This window comes from Antechinus flavipes, chromosome 2, assembly GCF_016432865.1.
Source record: "Antechinus flavipes isolate AdamAnt ecotype Samford, QLD, Australia chromosome 2, AdamAnt_v2, whole genome shotgun sequence".
NCBI lineage: Eukaryota > Metazoa > Chordata > Mammalia > Dasyuromorphia > Dasyuridae > Antechinus > Antechinus flavipes.
Window position 1 is genome coordinate 92,988,872 of NC_067399.1, and position 19,531 is coordinate 93,008,402.

General features: G+C 37.3%; 1 protein-coding gene across 3 annotated transcripts in view; it reads right to left on the reverse strand.

Annotated features, from left to right (window-relative positions):
• Nucleotides 1-13,030: 13,030 nt before the first annotated feature.
• STPG4 (sperm-tail PG-rich repeat containing 4) overlaps nucleotides 13,031-19,531 on the reverse strand; it is a 46,378-nt gene continuing 39,877 nt past the window's right edge. For 2 of the 3 annotated variants that reach the window (XM_051975222.1, XM_051975221.1), the window contains exons 7-8: nucleotides 17,724-17,828; nucleotides 13,031-13,395 (exon numbers count right to left, since the gene is read on the reverse strand). In XM_051975222.1, the coding sequence (XP_051831182.1) occupies nucleotides 13,279-13,395; nucleotides 17,724-17,828 (222 nt within the window). In that variant the 3' untranslated portion in view covers nucleotides 13,031-13,278. Of the gene's footprint in view, nucleotides 13,396-16,009; nucleotides 16,093-17,723; nucleotides 17,829-19,531 lie in introns of all 3 variants that reach the window. The other variant, XR_007950313.1, reaches the window with a different exon arrangement.

Below are 19,531 nucleotides of genomic sequence, written 5' to 3' on the forward strand. Positions count from 1 at the left end.
TTTACATGTTGAATGGGTTGCAGTATATCCTAGATACAATATATGTGTGCAGAACCGAACAGTTTTCTTGTTGCACAGGGAGAATTGAATTCAGAAGGTATAAATAACCCGGGAAGAAAAACAAAAACGCAAGCAGTTTATATTCATTTCCCAGTGTTCTTTCTCTGGGTGTAGCTGCTTCTGTCCATCTTTGATCAATTAAGGCTCTCTTTATCGAAGAGATCCACTTCCATCAGAATACATCCTCAAACAGTATCGTTGTTGAGGTATATAATGATCTCCTGGTTCTGCTCATTTCACTCAGCATCAGTTCATGTAAACCTCTCTGTATTCATCCTGCCGGTCATTCCTTACAGAACAATAATATTCCATAATATTCATATACCACAATTTACTCAACCATTCTCCAACTGATGGGCATCCATTCATTTTCCAGCTCTAGCCACTACAAACAGGGCTGCCACAAACATTTTGGCACATACAGGTCCCTTTCCTTTCTTTAGTATCTCTTTGGGGTATAAGCCCAGTAGAAACACTGCTGGATCAAAGGGTATGCACAGTTTGATAACTTTTTGAGCATAGTTCCAAATTGCTCTCCAGAAGCCATTCCTTTTTCAATGAGAAATATCAAATATCAAAAAAAAAATTCCAAACACAAAAAGATTTCTTAGAAAAACTTTAAAAATTAAATAAGAGAAAATGAGGAAAAGTTAGAAGAAAAAAGAGCAATCCAAGAAAATTATGAAAAGAGCCACTTTTAAATAGAGAACCAGAAATTTAAGGAAGAAATAATTCCTTGAAAAACTAGATTTGGTCAAAGGGAAAGCTAATGATGTTCTAAGATTCAAAGAAATAATAAAACAGAATCAAAAGATTGAAAAAATAGAACTCAATAGATTAAGAAAATTTTTCATCAGAAAAACAACTGATGTGGAGAACAGATTGAAGAGAAATAATATCAGAGCAGTTAAACTGCCTGTAAGTTATGATTTTTAAAAATAATCTTGATACAGTATTATGAGAAATTATCAAAGAAAATTGCCCTTAAGTTCTAGAAGAAGACAACAAAAAAGAAATAGAAAAAAAATCTACTGATCACCGCCTGAAAGAGATCCCATAAGGAAATGAATATAGCCAAGCTTCAAAGCTCCCAGGTTAAGAAGAAAATATTGAAAGCAAGAAGGAAAAAAAAATTTAATTATCTTGGAGCTACAATAAGAATTCTGCAAGACCTAGCAGCTACTATGGTGAAGGATTATAGGTCTTGGAATACCATATTATGGAGAGCTAAAGAATTGGAGTTATTTTGTTTATTTATCTATTTTAATACTATTTATTATGTATTTTATATGGTCTAAATTTTTATACAAATAAAGTGAGATCTAAATAATTAAAGCAATATATACTGTTCATAAAGCAAATATAATGAAAAATGCCATTCCAATTAAATTACTAAAAAAATTATCTTAACAAGTTAGCAAAAATAGTAACAAAGTTCATTTAGATGAACAAAAGATCAGGAATTTCAAAGAAATTGGGGAAAAAAGATGTAAAGGAAAAAGATTCAATAGTGTTAGACTTTAAGCCATGTTAGAAGATAAGAGCATTTTTGGAGTATAAAATGGATAATTTTGACTATTTTAAAATTTTCTTGTATAAATAAAACCTATGCAGCCAATAAAAGAAGGAATGTAGAAAATTGGGGAAAACTTTCATAAACAATCTCTCAGACTGGGATTAGAATATTCTGTGGTATAGGAAATAATGAACAGGTAGAAAAATTTGGAAAGCCTTGGACTTATGAAAGAAGATGCTATTGAACTTCAGAGAAACAGATGACAAGTAGAAAAAAGCATAGTACAATTTTATATATGTGTGTATGACTGTATATGTGTATATGTATGTGTGTGTATGTTTACATCTATCAGTATATTTGCACTTAATTGTAGCCCTCTTTGGGTACAGGAGTAGGAGAGGGAAAAATAAAATAAAAAAGGACCCACCTGAGAACAAAAGAAAATCTACAAAGAAGCAAAAAAAATAAAAAAAAAAAAAAGTTGAAATGGAAATATATTGCTTTATATTGAATCATCTCTTTTGTTCTAGTATGTACATGGCAATATTTTTCTTTTTTATTATTTTGTACTTAAATTTAAAATAAATTGTTTTTTAAAAGGAAAATGATAAAAGTAGGGAAGGAAAAGGACTGAGCAGTTGCTGTGCAATCATTTAGTAGCATCTGACCTTTTGGGCCATACTGTCTATGGGGTTTTCTTGGCAAAGATGCTAGAATGGTTTGCCATTTCCTTTTCCAATAGGTGAAGGCAAACAGATTAAGTGACTTGTTCCTCAGCTAATAAAAGTGTCTGAGATCCCATTTTAATTCAGGTCTTCCTGATTACAAGCCCAATGTTCTATCTACTAAGCTACCTAGCAGACCACAAACTACTCCAAACTAGAGTGTGATCAGTGGAACAGATTTATTACTCATTCAGACAGTCATGTCTGACTGTAGCTCCAGGTACTTTTGACCTCCTCTGTCTCTCAAAGAACGTCTAAATTCATGGTTTTTGTTTCCATGATATTATTTTTCTCATCCTCTGCCATCACTTTTCTTTTTTATTTCAATCTTCCTCAATATAAGGGTCTTTTCCAATGAGTCCGTCTTCTCATTATGTGCTTAAAATATTTAAGCTTCAACTTAGTATTTGACCTTCTGGGGAATAGTTTGAATTAATTTCTTTAAGTATTGGGTGATTTGATCTCCATTCTATCCAAAGAATTCTCAAAAGTCTTCTCCAGCAGCACTGTTTGAAAGCATCAATTCTCATATTCCATACTCCAGTTCTCACAGCCATGTATAGATGCTAGAAAAACTATAGCTTGGACTATACAGACCTTTTCAGCAAGATGATCTCTGCTTTTTAATTCACTGTCCAGATCTGCTATAGCTTTCCTTCCAAGGAGCAAGCATCTTTTAATTTCATGGCTGCGGGTCACCATCTGCAGTGATCTGTGAGCCAAAGAATAAAAAGTCCAAGCCTGCTTCCATTTCTCCTTCCTCTCTTTGTCAGGAAATAATGAGACCAGTTAACAAGATCTTAGCAGGTTTTATTTGTTTATGGTTTTTTACCCATTCTTCTTTCAATCTAATCAAGAAGCTTCTTAATTCTTCAATTTCTGCCATCAGAGTTGGTATCATCTGCATATCTATGACTGTTGATATTTTTCCTAGAGACCTTAATTCCAGCTTTTAATTTGTCCGATCTGGCATTTTGTTACTCTGCATTTAAGTTAAATAAATAAGGCAGGAGTATACACCTCTGTACTTCTTTTCCAGCCTTAAAAATAAATCAGTTGTTCCATCTTTGGTTCTAACTGTTGCGTGTTGGTCCAAACACAGATTCCTCAAGAGACATGTCAGATAGCCTGGTACTTCTATCTTGTGAAGGATTTGCCACACAGTCAAAGACTTCAGTGTAGTCAATGAAACAGAAGTAGATGATTTTTCTGGAACTCTCTTGCCTTCTCTGTAGTCCAGCAAATGTTGTCAATTTAGTCACTAATTCCTCTGTCTCTTCAAGAGCAAGTCTTCTGATAATTTTCAGTTCATGTAAGTGAAACCTGGCTTGCAGAATCTTAAGCATAACCTTACTGCTGTGTGAAATGAGTGCAATTGTTTAGTGATTTGAAGATTCTTTGCTTTTGCCCTTCTTTAGGTTTAAGTTGTAAACTGACCTTTTCCAATCCAATGACCACTACTGAGTTTTCCAAATTTGCTGACATATTGAATGCAACACTTTAACAGTGTCATTTTTTTAGGATTTTAAATAGCCAACTCTTCTTAATATCTTCTACTTCTGTTAAGTCTTAACAGTTTTGTCTTTTATCATGCCCATTTTTACATGAAAAAAAATTCCCTTAATATCTCTAATACCAAATGCTTCTGCAATTGAGCTTTCTTTCAGTTTGGACCCAGCCACTTCATTAATCCTGGAGCTACTGTAGTTGTCCTCTGCTCTTTCCCACTAGTGTGGTGGATAACTCCTGATCTGATCATCTTCTAGTATCATCTTTTTTTTAAATAATTTTATTTTCAATTAAAGCTTTTTATTTTCAAAATATGTGCATGGATAATTTTCAACATTCATCCTTGCAAAACTTTGTGTTCCAAATTTTTCCCTCTCCTAGACAGCAAGCAATTCAATATATCTTAAACATGTGCAATTCTTCTATACATATTTCCACAATTATCATGCTGCACAAGAAAAATCATATCAAAAAGGAAAAAAAAATGAGAAAGAAAACAAAGTGCAAGCAAACAATAAGAAAAAGAATGAAAACACTATAGTGTTACATCTTTTATTATTTTAATACTGTCCATGGGGTTTTCGTGACAAAGATACTAGAATGGTTTGTCTTTTCATTCTCCAGTGGATCATCATTTATCAAAAATGTCTCATATGACTTGTTCATTTTGGGTAAGCCTATGCAACCATAGCTTATAGTTTCATTGAGTTAAAAAACCTCTTCACCATGAAAAGACAGCAATCCAGGAGAGAGTGGAACAGATTAAGCAATGCTAATAACAACAACAACAATAATAATAAACAGAATAAGCTGGTGTTTGATAAATCCAGAGATCCCAGAGTAAAAATGAATTATTTAACTAAAATGTTGAGAAAACCAGAAATTAGTCTGGCAGAAAATAAGACTAGGCCAACATCTCCTACTATGTAACAGTGAGCTCCAAATAAATATATGACTTATATAGGGTGACATCAAAAACATATAAGGAGAGCAAGAAAGAAATTATCTGTCAGATCTATGAATTGAAGAATTCATGCAAATAAGATATAGAGATCACAGAAGATAAGACAAATTAAAAACATTTTATATATGGTTTATATAAACAAAACCAGTGCAGCTCAAATTAGAAGAGAAGCCGTTAAATGGTGTGGGGGAGAGGGGGAATCTTTGGAGTAAATTTCTCCATTAAAGGTATCATCTATTCATAAATTATTATTCATAACTATTCATAAATTAATATTCATCAATAGTCAAAGGATATGACTCGTGATTTTCAGACAAAATCCAAGTTATCAATATTCATATGAAAAAATGTTCTAAATCATTAATAACTAGAGATATGCAAGTTAAATCAGCTATAAGGTTCTACTTTGTTAATTGAAAAATTGACTATCTCGATATATATATACACATATGTAAATTGTGTGCATATTTATGTATATATGTATTATGATATACTGTTCTGTCTTTGACCTCCTTAATCCAATTCAATTCAGAATATTTTTAGAAGACTCAACCCTAACACAAGAATGTCTGCTATGGAGATTAAATACACAGGGCCAGAAAAACTACTTCTCAGGAATTAAATTTTCTTCTTCCCCAAGGTTACACGCTTTCCTGTAGAGGTGCCAGCTAGCTTTCATTTCTCTTTCCCTGCCCTAATTCCCAGCAAGATTCTTCCCTGTGATTCAGAAAGAAGCATTTTTCTGGGTTCCTGTTGTCAATATCCACCTAAAACTTTGTTTGTAGCTAATAAAATTCCCTCATCCAAGAGTTTTCTTCTACCCCTTTACCTTTCCAAACTTTCTCCTTTCTTATCATCTTCTTCCCTTCTTCCACCTAAAATCTTACACTGATGGACCTCCCTCATTCTAGAACTCAAAAAGATGATATATAATGCTGTATCCCCGTGTCACCCATTTAGATATCTAAATGTTTTCAGTTCTCTAGGCTGCTTTCTGGGAGACCCAGCCTTAGTCTAATAATCAACAGGCAGAGCAGAATGGCCCTTTTTGGGTTTCCTGACCAACAGAACCCTTGCTCAGCCCCCACTGCATACTCTTTTTTTTTTTTTAATATCTTTTTATTGATAGAACGCATGCCGGGGTAATTTTTTACAGCATTATCCCTTGCATTCATTTCTGTTCCGATTTTTCCCCTCCCTCCTTCCACCCCTTCCCCCAGATGGCAAGCAGTCCTTTACACGTTGAATAGGTTACAGTATATCCTGGATACAATATATGTGTGCAGAACCGAACAGTTTTCTTGTTCACCGCATACTCTTTTTAAAAAGTTTTTAAAATAATTTTTAATGGTCTGTTTTGTTTTTACATCACCTAAATTTCTTCCTGTATCACTCCTCAAAGAAATCACAGTTCCTTTATACTACTCGTATGAGTAGTGAATAAAAAAAAATCTACCTAGGAGTCAGGAAAACCTGCATTCAAGTATCTGAAGCTATTCGTTAGACTAAAAGAGGAGGATTGTCTTTTCCCTCTTTCTGTATCCTCAGTGCTTAACTCAATGCCTGACACATTGTAGGTGCTTAATACACATTTATTGACTTTCAAACTACCTTTTAAGTTATTATATAATTGAGGTCACAGCAGACTCACTCTCTGAATGACCCCTAAAAGCTTCCCCAACACCCCACTGTACCCAACCTAGGCTCACTGTTCTGTTTAAACTCTAAAGATATACCATCTTTAAATGGTAAACTAATATTGGTACAAGTTCTGGCATATCTATCTAGTTTTCTCTGTCTTGTCTTTTTGATTACTTCATAAAATATCCATTGATCCAGCTAAGGAAAAATAAAGTTGGGAAAACTATGTTTCTACATGGGTAGCCATTTTCCCCACCTTCAGCCTGGAACCTCCTAAATGCCCTCTAGCTACCAGAGAAGCTCCCTGTTGCCTGGCTCCTCTCACTAGCTCTCATCCCTTTTCTCCCTCTTGCCCATCAACATTTCCCTATCATATGTCCTATTATCTATGAGGAGCTTAAAAAAGGGTCTTGTCTGCCCATATAAATCAATCTCTCAAATTTTCTGCTTGTGTTTTTTTTAAGTAATAGCTTTTCATTTTTCAAAATACGTGCAAAGATAGTTTTCAGTATTCACCCTTACAAAAACTTGTGTTTCAAATTTTTCTCTTTCCTTTCCCACCTCCCTGTTCCCCTAGACAGCAAGCAATCCAATGTAGGTTAAACGTGCAATTTTTCTAAATATATTTCCATATCTATCATGCTGCACAAGAAAAATCAGTTCAAAAGAAGAAAAATGAGAAGAAAAATAAAAACAAAAACAAGCAACCAAACATCAACAAAGGTGAAAAAGCTTTGTTGTGCTCCACCTTCAGTCCCCATAGTCCTCTCTCTGGATGCAGATGGCTCCTATTGGAACTGGCCTGAATCTCCTCATTGTTGAAAAGAGCCATGCCCATCAAAACTGATCATTGTATAGTCTTGTTGTTGCCATGTATAATGGTCTCCTGGTTCTGCTCATTTCACTCAGCATCAGTTCATGTAAGTCTCTCCAGGTTGAAACCATCCTGCTGGTCATTTCTTATAGAACAATAATATTCCATAACATTCATATACCATACTTTATTCAGCCATTCTCCAATTGATGGGCTTCCATTAAGTTTCCATTTTCTGGCCATTACAAAGAGGGCTGCCACAAACATTTTGCACACGTGGGTCCCTTTCCCTCCTTTTAGAACTCTTTGGGATATAAGCCCACTGGAAACACTGCTGAATCAAAGGGTGTACACAGTGTGAATGACCCGTTAGTTCCTTGGGTTCCCTTTCTACTCTATGCTTCTCGCGCATATTCCTTCCCACTCCCAAAACTTGGTACCAGGCTGGACACATCATAATAGTAAGCCCTTTCTGGCTCCCTAATTTGCTGGCTCTTGTGTGTCCTGTGGAAACCCCTGGTGCTATGGTCTGTGATTAGTGACAGGTGTTCAGGGGTGGGGCCAGACTTTGAACCCTGCATCTATATAATGTGCTTTCTTAGAGATAGTAAAGAAAGTGACCTTGGCACAAAAGAACATTGTTCTATATGAGTCACCAGAATTGGGTTACAAGGAGTCTTCTAGATTGGTTATCACCTAAAGAGCCCACAGCCCTTGCCCTAAAAAAACTGTAGATGGAGTTCTGAGACCTATCTGGATGCCCCAGGTACTACTACGATCTTTCCCAGAAAATTATTTTATATAAAGGCGGTACTTCTCTAGGTCTAATAAGTTCCTGAAAGGTAGGGGACATTTAAAATGTCTTTGTCTTGGTATTCCCAGCACATAGAAGGTCCTTAAGAAATGATGAATGGATGAATGATTCATCTGTAGATTGCAATGTTGGAAATGTTTCTCTGCAGGGTCTTGTGCAGAAAGTGAGATAGGGAAAAAGGAACGATTCCTCCACAAAACCATCACAGAATGCTAACATTGGGCAAGACCACAGAAATTAACCTAGCGAAGGTCTTAGCCTTCATCATGGATTCTTCTGAAGGTCTGGTGAAGTCTATGGACCTCTTCTCAGAATGATGTTTTAAGTGCATGAAATAAAATACAGATTAGAAAGGAAAATAACTGCATTGAAATGCAGTTCTCAAAATAGTTTAAAATGAAAAACAAATATTCATAGGGTAAGAAATGCAGATTTTAATCCAGTTCTCTCATTTTTCATGGAAGAAGACAGATACCTAGAGTTCTAGCAAATTGTACAAGAAATTAGTTTTAGAGACAGAATTCAAGTCTTTTGATCCTAGGCCAATGTTCTTTACACCCTATTCCTATTGCCTCTGATGTGGTCCCTGTGATGGTGGAGCTAACAATTTAGTTGAAGAGAGAAAATTAACATCATTTTTCAAATTACCTCTTATGATCTAGCAGAATCTTAAGAGGATAAATAGTGATTTATGGAGTAGCAAGACCTATGGAAAACAAACAAAATGCTAGAAAGTTAATTGAAAGGTCTGAAACTAGAAGTGGGAAGCTTATCTCAGTATGAGAAAGGAGGGTCAATTTTTTATTGTTGTCCTTTCATTTATTTTTTTTAAATCGTCTCCAATTATGTGTTAAAAAGAACTTTTAAACTTTTTTTTTAAGTTTTGAGTCCTAAATTCTATCCCTCTATCCCTCTCTACTCCATGAGATGGCAAACAAATTGATATTTCCTTTACTGAGTTATTGGCTTGTTTTTCATGATTTTCTTGCATCATTCTCATTTTTCTTCCCAATTTTTCTTCTACCTCTTTTACTTGATTTTCCAAAATCCTTTTCAAACTTTTCCATGATCTAAGGCCAATTCATATTTTTCTTGGAGACTTTGGATGTAGGAGCTTTGAAGAAAATAATACCTTTAAAAATGGACTAGGCCAAATAGCAAAGGAAGCACAAAAAGCTAATGAGGAGAATGCTTTAAAAAAACAGAATTGGCCAAAGTGGGGGTGTGGGGAGTGGGAAGTCCACTGAAGAAAACAACTCCTTTAAAAGTATAATTGGACAAATGGAAAAGGAGGTACAAAAGCTCACTGCAGAAAATAATTCCTTAAAAATTAGAATTGAGCAAATGGAACGATTTTATGAGAAATCAAGGAACAATAAAACAAAACTAAAAGAATAAAACAATATGAAATATCTCATTGGAAAAATAACTAACGTGGAAAATAGATCCAGGAGAGATAATTTAAAAGTTAGACTACTTAAAAGCCATGATCAAAAAAAAGAGTCCATACATCATATTTCAAGAAATTGTCAGAGGAAACTATCCTGATACTCTGGAACCAGAGGGTAAAATAGAAATTGAAAGAATCCATTAATTACCTCCTGAAAGAGATCCCCAAATGAAAACTCCCAGGAATATAATAGCCAAATTCCAGAGCTCCTAGGTCAAGAAGAAAATATTGCAAGCAGGCAGAAAAAAGCAATTCAAGTATTATGGAAACATAGTCAAGACAATACAAGATTTAGCTGCTTCTACATTAAAAGACTGGAGGGTTTGGAATATGATATTCTGGAAGATAAAGGAATTGGGATTGCAATTAAGAATCACCTACCCAGTAAAACTGAGTATAATACTTCAGAAGGGAAATGGATATTCAGTGAAATAAAAGATTTTCAAACATTCTTTATGAAAAGACCAGAGCTGAATAGAAAATTTGACTTTCAAATACAATATTCTAGGGAAATAAATAGGAAAGAGAAATCATAAAGAACTTAATAAGGTTAAACTGTTTACATTTCTACATGGGAAGATAAGACTTAGAACTCATGAGTCTCATTATTAGGGCATTTGAAAGAAGTATATATGAACAGAGGCCACAGGTTTTAGTTGAATGTAAAGGAATGATGTCTTTAAAAAATAAACTTAAGGGATTAGAGAGGAATGTACTGGGAGAAGGGGAAGGGGAAAAGTAGAATGGAGTAAATAATCGCACAGAAAAGAGGCAAGAAAAAGTTTTTACATTACAGGGGAAAGGGGGAAGGTAAAGAGGAATGAGGGAACCTTGCTCTCATCTGAATTGGCTCAGAGGGACTACCATAGACAGTCAATTGGGTATATAAATCTGTCTTACCCTACAGGAAAGGTCAGATGGGAAGAGGATAGTGGGACGGTGATAGACACAAAGCAGATTGTGGGGAGAGGCAGGCAGAAGGAAAACACTTTTGATGAGGGACAAGGAGAGGGAGAATGGAACAAAGGGGAAATACAGTTAGCCAGAGTAATTATGAAAAACATTTGAAGCAATATAGAGAACTGAGTAAAATTTATAAAAAGGGCCAAAAAATGAAAAGAATATACATATATATACCATTTTCTTTCTTTGCAGACACAAAGTAATAAAGGAATGAACTATTGCAATACTGTCAAATTTAATTTATATTTTGATTTTGCTGAACTTCTTTGTCTCTCTTTTTGAATCTTTGTTACAAGAAAGGACTGACTGGATGGGGGACAGAGAAAAGATATCTCCAGAATTCTTGTATCGATGTAGAAATGACTTCTAAAGGCCATATTATCATGCCAGTTATACAAAAACATCACCCATATTTGATGCAAGATGGAACAAGTGATTGCCAATCCTGAAATAATTTTTCCTGATCACTCAAAATGATTGTTTTAGGCTATTAATAAATAGTCTTTGCAAAAAATGGAAAAAATGAAATTTTAATGCATTCAGAGTAAGGGGTAGGTGACTCTTTTCCTTCTAGCTTTCTTTCATTGTCCCTACTCCCAACACTTGTCCTATAAAAACCTTATAATCCTAGAGCAGAGAGTATACTTTTTTTCTTTTAATGTTAGTATTTTATTTTCCCCCCAATACATGTAAAGATAGTTTTCAACATTTATTTTTGTAAGACTTTGAGTCCCAAATTTTCTTCCCTTCCCTCCCTTCCCCAAGATAGCAAGCAATCTGATATAGGTTAAACATGCATAATACTTTTAAATATATTTCCATATTTAATCATGCTGTGCAAAATCAGACCAAAAGGGAAAAAAACACAAGAAAGCAAAACAAACAAAATAAAGGTGAAAATACCATACTTCAATCCACAATCAGTCCCATGATTCCCTCTTTGGATGTGAATAGCACTTTTCATCTCAAGTCTACTGAAATTGCTTGAATCACTGCATTGTTGAAAAGAGCCAAATTTTTCCTTTTTCTTTAAACTGAATTTGGGCATTTCTCTGAAAATGCTATAAAATGTTTCTCATTAGATTAGCTATTAAAGTTCATAAAATACTTTCTACCAAGCTCATTTAGAACTAGATGAGTGTCATTGTAGAATGAGATGATGGCTATCTTAAACAATAGCAATAACAACAATTAAAATAACAATAATAGCTAGCATTTATATAGTGCCTACTATGTACCAGGCACCATATTGAGTGTTTTACAAATATTATCTCAGATTTGATTCTTACAACAACCCTGCTTGGCAGGAGTTATTATTTTTATAATTAAGGAAATTGAGGTAAAGAGAGATTAAAGTGATTTGCCCAGAGTCACCCGGCCAATAAGTATCTGAAGTTGGTTTTGTTTGAAATTAGTTCTTTTTGACTCCAGGCCAGGGAAGAATTAAAACATTGAGGGGGCATTTAAATTGAAAGTCTTCTGGAAATAAGACCAGCAGGATTTATATTCCTTCCCCTAGAATTCAGGGTCTTCGGTAGTTGAGTCAGCTTACTTTGCCAATCAATCTTATTTCTTGTTATTTCCCAAAAAGCACCCTTGGATCCCAGCAGGACACCTTTCTCACCTTTACAAATATCATGTTCATTCTCACTACTGGATCTTGATTCATATTCTCCTCCTACCTGGAATGATCTTCCCACCCACTCTTATCCACATGGCACCTCTAGGACTCAGCTCTAGTGTTTGCCAAGAAAATCCCAAATAGAGTCATGGAATAAGATGCAAAATTACTGAACAGTAACTAGTCTTACCTTGTCCCCTGTTCTCTTCCCCTTCCTCTATCCAGTATTCCTGTTGTACTTCCTATCAGCACTACTCACTGGAACACACTGCTCTCTTTTAAATAGTATTTCAAATCCAATGAGATAAAGCATTTTGTGGCCTATTATTACTATTTGACCCTTCCTGGAGTATACATCTATGGATCCTAATCCTGCTACTCTTGCAGTTTAGGTTAATTTTTCCTTAAAAGGGATTGAGCCCTTTTCTGAGACTTGATTGGTTCATGTGATTAATGCCTAAATCTCAGAATTAATGATGAGAAACTATTTTCATAAACGTGGCTGGCAGATCATGGTGGATAATGGAAGTAAGAGAGCTTCCTTCACTTCGAGGTATCTCCAGCCCCTATGTTTATTGAAGATCCTTCTCCTGCTAAGGCTAAATAAATTTCATTTTCTTTCAGTATCAATCATAAACTACTAGGAGACCAGCCCGACTTATCCCCAAGCCAGAATAATATTCTATTTCTCTAATTGAGGACATAAACCAATCTCTCTCCCTTCCCAATTCACTCTGCACCTAGGGCACCGCCAAGCATAGAGTAAATAGGCAAAGAATAGATAATTACTGAGTTGAATTGGTGTGGTTTGGTAGGATTGTTGCATTTCTAGATCCAAGCTTAACATGGTCTTAAATTTATTTTCAAATCAGGGCAGACTACTCAATGACAGTTTATAGTCTGTGAATATAGATTTTAAAAAATTCGAACGTAACAAATAATATAACAGAGTCTTGATGGTAAGTGGGTCCCTTTACAATTTATTTCTCAATAGTATAAGAGATGATCCTAAAAGTATTTTATCACCAGCATACATCTCTATAAAAAGGCATTGGACTATATTATATAGTAGTACTTGTAATAACAATAGTTTTCCCCTATCCTAGCACCTATGCTCACCCTAAAACAATTTACAAGATCTTTCTTTTTCATGTAATTCTTACTTAAACTCAACTAGTTGTCAGAGAATAAAACCAATTACTCAAAAACCAATTGTATTGTTGAAGAAAAGGCTATGTTCTTGTCCCATCTTGGCAATACTCCGCGGCTGCTTGACTGTCTGTCTGGTATACGTGTATGCTCCTGGGCCTGGTGTTTTCTGGGGGGGGAAAAAAAGGCTGATTTTCTATACAACTATAATGAAGGCTAACTTACCTTGAAGTGACACAGCAGCAGTTGAGTTACCAGCTTTTAAAGTCTATACATGAGATCATCTTCAACAAACCCCACTCCCCTGAGAAAATGTGTCAACAAATGTCCTGGAGCAACAAAGCATAGTTTAACAGACACCATGCATGCTATTTCTGACCCCTAATCTAGTCATTTCATTTGGGAGCAGACCCGTATGCTGAGATGAGGAGGTCACCCTTCCATTTCTAATCTATTTTACACGTCCCTCTTGGAGAGAGAGAGAGACAGACAGAGGCAGAGGAAAGAGAAAGAGAGACAGAGAGAGGGACAGGGATAGAGACAGAGAGATAGAGACCCAAGGGGGGGTGGAGGGAGAGAGAGAGAAAGAAAAAGAGAGAGAGAGAAAGAGAGAAGGGAAGACAGACAGACAGAGGCAGAGGAAAGAGAAAGAGAGACAGAGAGAGGGACAGGGATAGAGACAGAGAGATAGAGACCCAAGGGGGGGGGTGGAGGAGAGAGAGAGAAAGAAAAAGAGAGAGAGAGAAAGAGAGAAGGGAAGACAGACAGACAGAGGCAGAGGAAAGAGAAAGAGGGACAGAGAGAGGGACAAGGATAGAGACAGAGAGATAGAGACCCAAGGGGGGGGTGGAGGGAGAGAGAGAGAAAGAGAGAAGGAAGACAGACAGACAGAGGCAGAGGAAAGAGAAAGAGGGACAGAGAGAGGGACAAGGATAGAGACAGAGAGATAGAGACCCAAGGGGGGGGGTGGAGGGAGAGAGAGAAAAAGAAAAAGAGAGAGAGAGAAAGAGAGAAGGGAAGACAGACAGATAGAGACAGAGAAAAGAGAAAGAGGGAGGAGAAGGAGGGAGGGAAGAGGAGAGAGAAAGAGACAGACAGACAGAGAGGAGAGACAGAGAGGGACAGACAGATAGACAGAGACAGAGAGGAGACAGAGACAGAGAGAGAGACATGCAGAGAGACAGAGAGGAGAAAGAGATGAGACAGAGAGGGACAGACAGATAGACAGAGAAGAGAGGAGAGACAGAGACAAGACAGAGACGGAGAGAGAGCGACAGAGACACAGGGACACGGAAACAAAAAGACACAGTCCTTGCAGAGATGCCCCGAGAGGCTTGGTGACTTGCCCAGCAGTGACGGAGCTCTCTCCTAACCTGCGCCCGTCCTATGTATCGCCTGAGCTCCCGCCCTACCCGCCGCTGGCTTCTAGCCCGCGTCCCAGGCCCATAACCCCGGCTCCTGCAGTCTCTCCCCCCTGATTCTCCCTTTCCAGGTTCTCCTTTCCTTTTCTCCACTCTCAGTGAGCTTTTCCTTGACCTTCCCAGTCCAGCGATCCCTTCCGCTCCCGATTCCAGGAGCACTCCTTGTGCGCTTTGGGAGCACTCCGGACCGTATTTGACTTCCCATGAAGCTCACCCTGTTTCCTGGCGCCCCGTCTCCCCTCCCACTTGCCCGTAAGCTCCTTGAAGGCCCCACTCTCCGCTTCCCCTCCCAGAAGCCTCAGCGGTCTAAGCCCACCGGGGAGCTGACTACGATAAAAGCGTCTCCGAGGCTGACCGAGCTGGCAAAGGGGCAGGGCGCTCTAGCTCCCCCTAGATGGAAGGGGTGGCTGGGCGCCACCGCTCACTTTGTTGCAGTCTAAAAGAAATTAGCCTCAGGTATTTAAAACTGTCTTATCGATTAAAAAAGGGGCCCGTTCTGAAGGCCGCCACGTGAGGGTTCGTCAGACCTCCCACTTACAGGTCCATACCATCTTTGCCTCTCTTTACATCCCAGCGCTCAGCCGCGTGCCGGACGCATTAGGAATCCCTAACAAATACTTCCGGGTGACGGACACTAGTCCCAATATTGAGGCTCTCAACCCCTCCGCCTCTCACCGCGGGCTTCCGGCCCTGGCTTGGATTCTTTCAGGGTAACTTTGAACCCGGGGTTTCCTGACTAGAGGCAGCTAGGTGACGGGTGGGGGGAGGGGTAGAGTCCTGGGCCTGGAGTCAGACGGACTCATGAGCTCAGATCTGGCTCTGTGACTCTGGGCCGGTCTCTTACCCTGTCTGCCTCAGTTTCCTCATCTGTAAAATGAGTTGGAGAAGGAACCGGCAAACTGGTATCTTTGCCAGGAAAACCCCCAGTGCCATCCAACAGAGTCAAATGTGAGTGAAAAATCAACAACTTCTTGACTCCTTTTGCTTTCTCAAAAAAATAAAATTAGAATTTAGGAGGTCGCTAAGTGACACAATGGATAGAGCACCAGCCCTGAAGTCAGGAGGACCCGAGTTCAAATCTGGCCTCAGACACTTAATACTTCCTGGCTGTATGACCCTGGGCAAGTCACTTAACCCCAAGTGCCTCAGCAAAAAAAAAAAAAAGACTAGAATTTAGAAACATGCAAGACAGTATCTTATCATGGGGAAAAAAAGTAGGTGTTCAATCCCACAGACCTGCAAGATAAGATCCACTCCCCCCCAAAAAAATGTCTCAAGTCTTCCTACACATGGATGCATATTTGTAAAATATTTGTAATTACTCAGCACAATGCCAGCATATAGTAGGTGCTTAATACATACTTGTTCCCTCCTCTTCTCTTGGGAATGGCAGATTCTCCAAAAAAGACACAAAACAGCCATTAGAAGTGAAAAGCTGTGGATTCCTTTAAAATTGGACAAAGGGTAGAAGAAAATGACTTTTCTCTTGAATTAACAAGTGCTTTAATATAGCTGAGATATAAGTGGAGAAAGAAAACAATTGAGGTCAAAAGACCTAAGTACTAGAACTAACTTTGCCATAACTATGGGACTCTCTGGGTCTTTGGACTTTATTCTTCTTTTTAAAATTAAAGCTTTTTAATTTTCAAAAGAGATGCATGGGTAATTTTTCAATAGTAACTCTTGCAAAACCTTATATTCCAATTTCCCCCCATTTTTCTCCACCCCTTCCCTACATAGCAAGTAATCTAATATATATTTAATATAGTAAAAATATATGTTAAATCCAATATATACATATATCTATACAATTATCTTGCTGCACAAGAAAAATCAAAAAGAGAAAAATGAGAAAGAAAACAAAATGCAAGCCAACAACAACAAAAAGTAAAAATACCATACTGTGGTCCACCCTCAGTGCCCACAGTCCTCTCTCTGGGGGCAGATAGCTCTCTTCATCACAAGATCATTGGAACTGGCCTGGATCATCTCATTGTTGGAAAGAGCCACATTGGACTTAATTCTTGTCCAACTAGATAGTCTGAAGTTCTAACGTTCCTTCCCACCCTAAGATTCTGTGTTTTAAATGTATATAAGAAAAATCAATTTTCAAACCCCCAAAAAATGAGATCATGGATTCTAAAGTATTTATAAAGTTTAAAAGAGTCAACCCATATCAGCTAATCAATTAATTGTAAGGTAATAAATGTTTATTTGAGTTAAATCAAATCAAGGTAAAAATCAAACTGGAATTGGTAGGAAAGGCAAAACATTTTTTTTCTTTGTTGGGGTTTGGGGAGGCAATGGGGTAAGTGACTTGTCCAGATTCACACAGCTAGTAAGAATTTGAGGCAGCATTTGAACTCAGGTTCTCCTGACTCTATTCACTGTGCCGCCTAGCTACCCTGAACCTTTTGACATTTCCAGTAGGAATAATTGAGGGAATATGGAAATACAGTGAGCTTGCATTCAGGGCTATTCCCAAATCTGTGTTACTTAATGGCAATCCTAACCCCAATCCAACCTTGCTTTCTCTCTATTCCTCCAGTTTTAGCCTCTGCACTGATCATCATAGCCCTGGAAAGCATTCCCCTCTCACGTCTGAATCATTTTTCCTTTTTCTTTAAGACGCAGCTCAGGTACCATCTACACGAAGCCTTTCCTGATTCCTCCCAACTGCTGGCATCCTCCAGCCCAAACTGCCCAAACTATCACATTATTTGTATTTATTTGTATATATTTGTGTTTGTTAATTTCACATTTATGCTATTTATACTTTTCTAGGGACATTTGTTTCCCATTAGAATGTAAGTTCATTGAAAATAAAGATGATTTTATTCTTTGTACTTCCACCTTTAGCACCTGGCATGGCACCTGACACACAGTAGGGATATAAGAAATATTTCCCGTTAATTGATTATTCCTTTAGAAGTCATTTAGTCCCACACCCTCAGTAAACCCCTAGGGCAGGGCTAATTGCTGCTCTTTGAACCTCTCAAACTGTATTGGTTGTTAAAGCTGCTCCTTTGGGAGAGCCTTGTCTTTCCTAACTAGTCTCTATTTCTAGAATACTCACTGAACGAACTGGCTGGAATCTAGGCACTTTTGACTGGAAACAGGATGTAATAGGATTTATCTTTGCCGATTTTGCCTCATAATAAGCCGGGCCTGGGCCTTCTTTCTAAAGGAAAAATGAGTTTTTCGTTATAATGAATACTGAGAATTTTTCAATCTTCTTCCTCGATAATTAGGTTGTATGTAATGCATTAAATTAAAGTAGACATATCTCCTTCTAAAATTTTATTTTGATACTTTTTTTACACATGGCACACTATCAAACTTGAGGTAGAATTGTAGAGAATTAAAGAAGAAAATATTCGCCATGCCCCTGACTGGGAGTTAAGTTTAGCTTTGAGCATGGATATCTGTACCCTTGAGATGATAAAGCCAGGTCATGTGTACATACCACCAGTGTGTGTGCAACCAACAAGCCACCTGCAAATCTCTGCCTTCCGATAAGTGAGCAAACTCATCCGCAGAGAACTGAACTCTGAATCACGTTAATAGGTTTTTATTTCCCCAAATACATGCAGTGATCATTTTCAGCATTCACCCTGGGAAAATCCTGTGTTCCAATTTTTCTTCCTCCCTTTCTCCCTACCTCCTCCCCTAGACAACAAGTAATACATGATAGGTTAAACATGTGCAGTTCTTCTAAACATATTTCCGTTTTCGTTACACTACAAAGGAAAAAAATCAGATCAAAGGGGGGGGGGGAACACAAGAAAGAAAAAACAAACAAGCAAACAATGCAAAAAAAAAAAAAAAGGTGAAAATACTATGTTGTGATCCACACTTGATCTCCATAGTTTTCTCTCTGACTACAGTTGGCTCTCTCCAACATGAGTCTATTGGAATTGCCTTGAATCACTTTATTACTGAAAAGAACCATGTCCATCACAATTGCTCATCACATAATCTTATTGTTACGGTGTACAAGATTCTCCTGGTTCTGCTCATTTCACTTATAGCATGTTCATGTAAGTCTTTCCAGGCTTTTCTGAAATCATTTCTTATAGAACAATAATATTCCATGACATTCATATACCATAAGTTATTCAGCCATTCCCTAACTGATTCATTTTCCAGTTCCTTACCACTACAAAAAAGAGCTATTAGAAACAATTTTGCATGCATGGGGCCTTTTCCCTTTTTTATGATCTTTTTGGGATACAGGCCCAGTTGCGACATTGATGGATCCAAGGGTAATATGCTTCATTCTTATAAACTCCCTCAGAAGTTCAAAGGATTATAGAGTAAGAGCTGGACTAGACGTAAGAAATCATCATACCCCACCAGCACCACCACCAAACTTTATAAATAAGGAATCTGAGGCTGAGAAAAATAAAGTGACTTACCTGGACTAAGTCAATTCCTATCTCTTAAATTTTGTTTCCTAAACAAATCAACTACTTAGGAGTAGGCAAGTCTCCTTTCAAGTCACTTAAAAACAAAGCCAGCAAACAAACAAATAAAAAAAAAATGAGAATTAACCTTAAGAATAAAGAAAAGAAAGTTCTATACCCATCCTTCAAGGCCTATCTTGTCTCATTTATTTTTTTCTGCTCATTCATGTGAATCAAGTCATCCTTCCCTTTTCTGAACTCATTGTACACTCATTCAGAGCCTTATATTTCTTACTAGTTAGTTTTCTATGTGTGAATACTCTCTTTAGTAGGTGTGAATTCATAGTATGCTCTTCACCTTTTTCCTTCTCCTTGAGGATGGTAACTGTTGTTTTAGATCATTTTTGTATCTCTTAAATAGGGTCTCCATATTTCTTGACAGACTCAAAGTAAAAAATAAGCAGCAATTAGCTCAAAC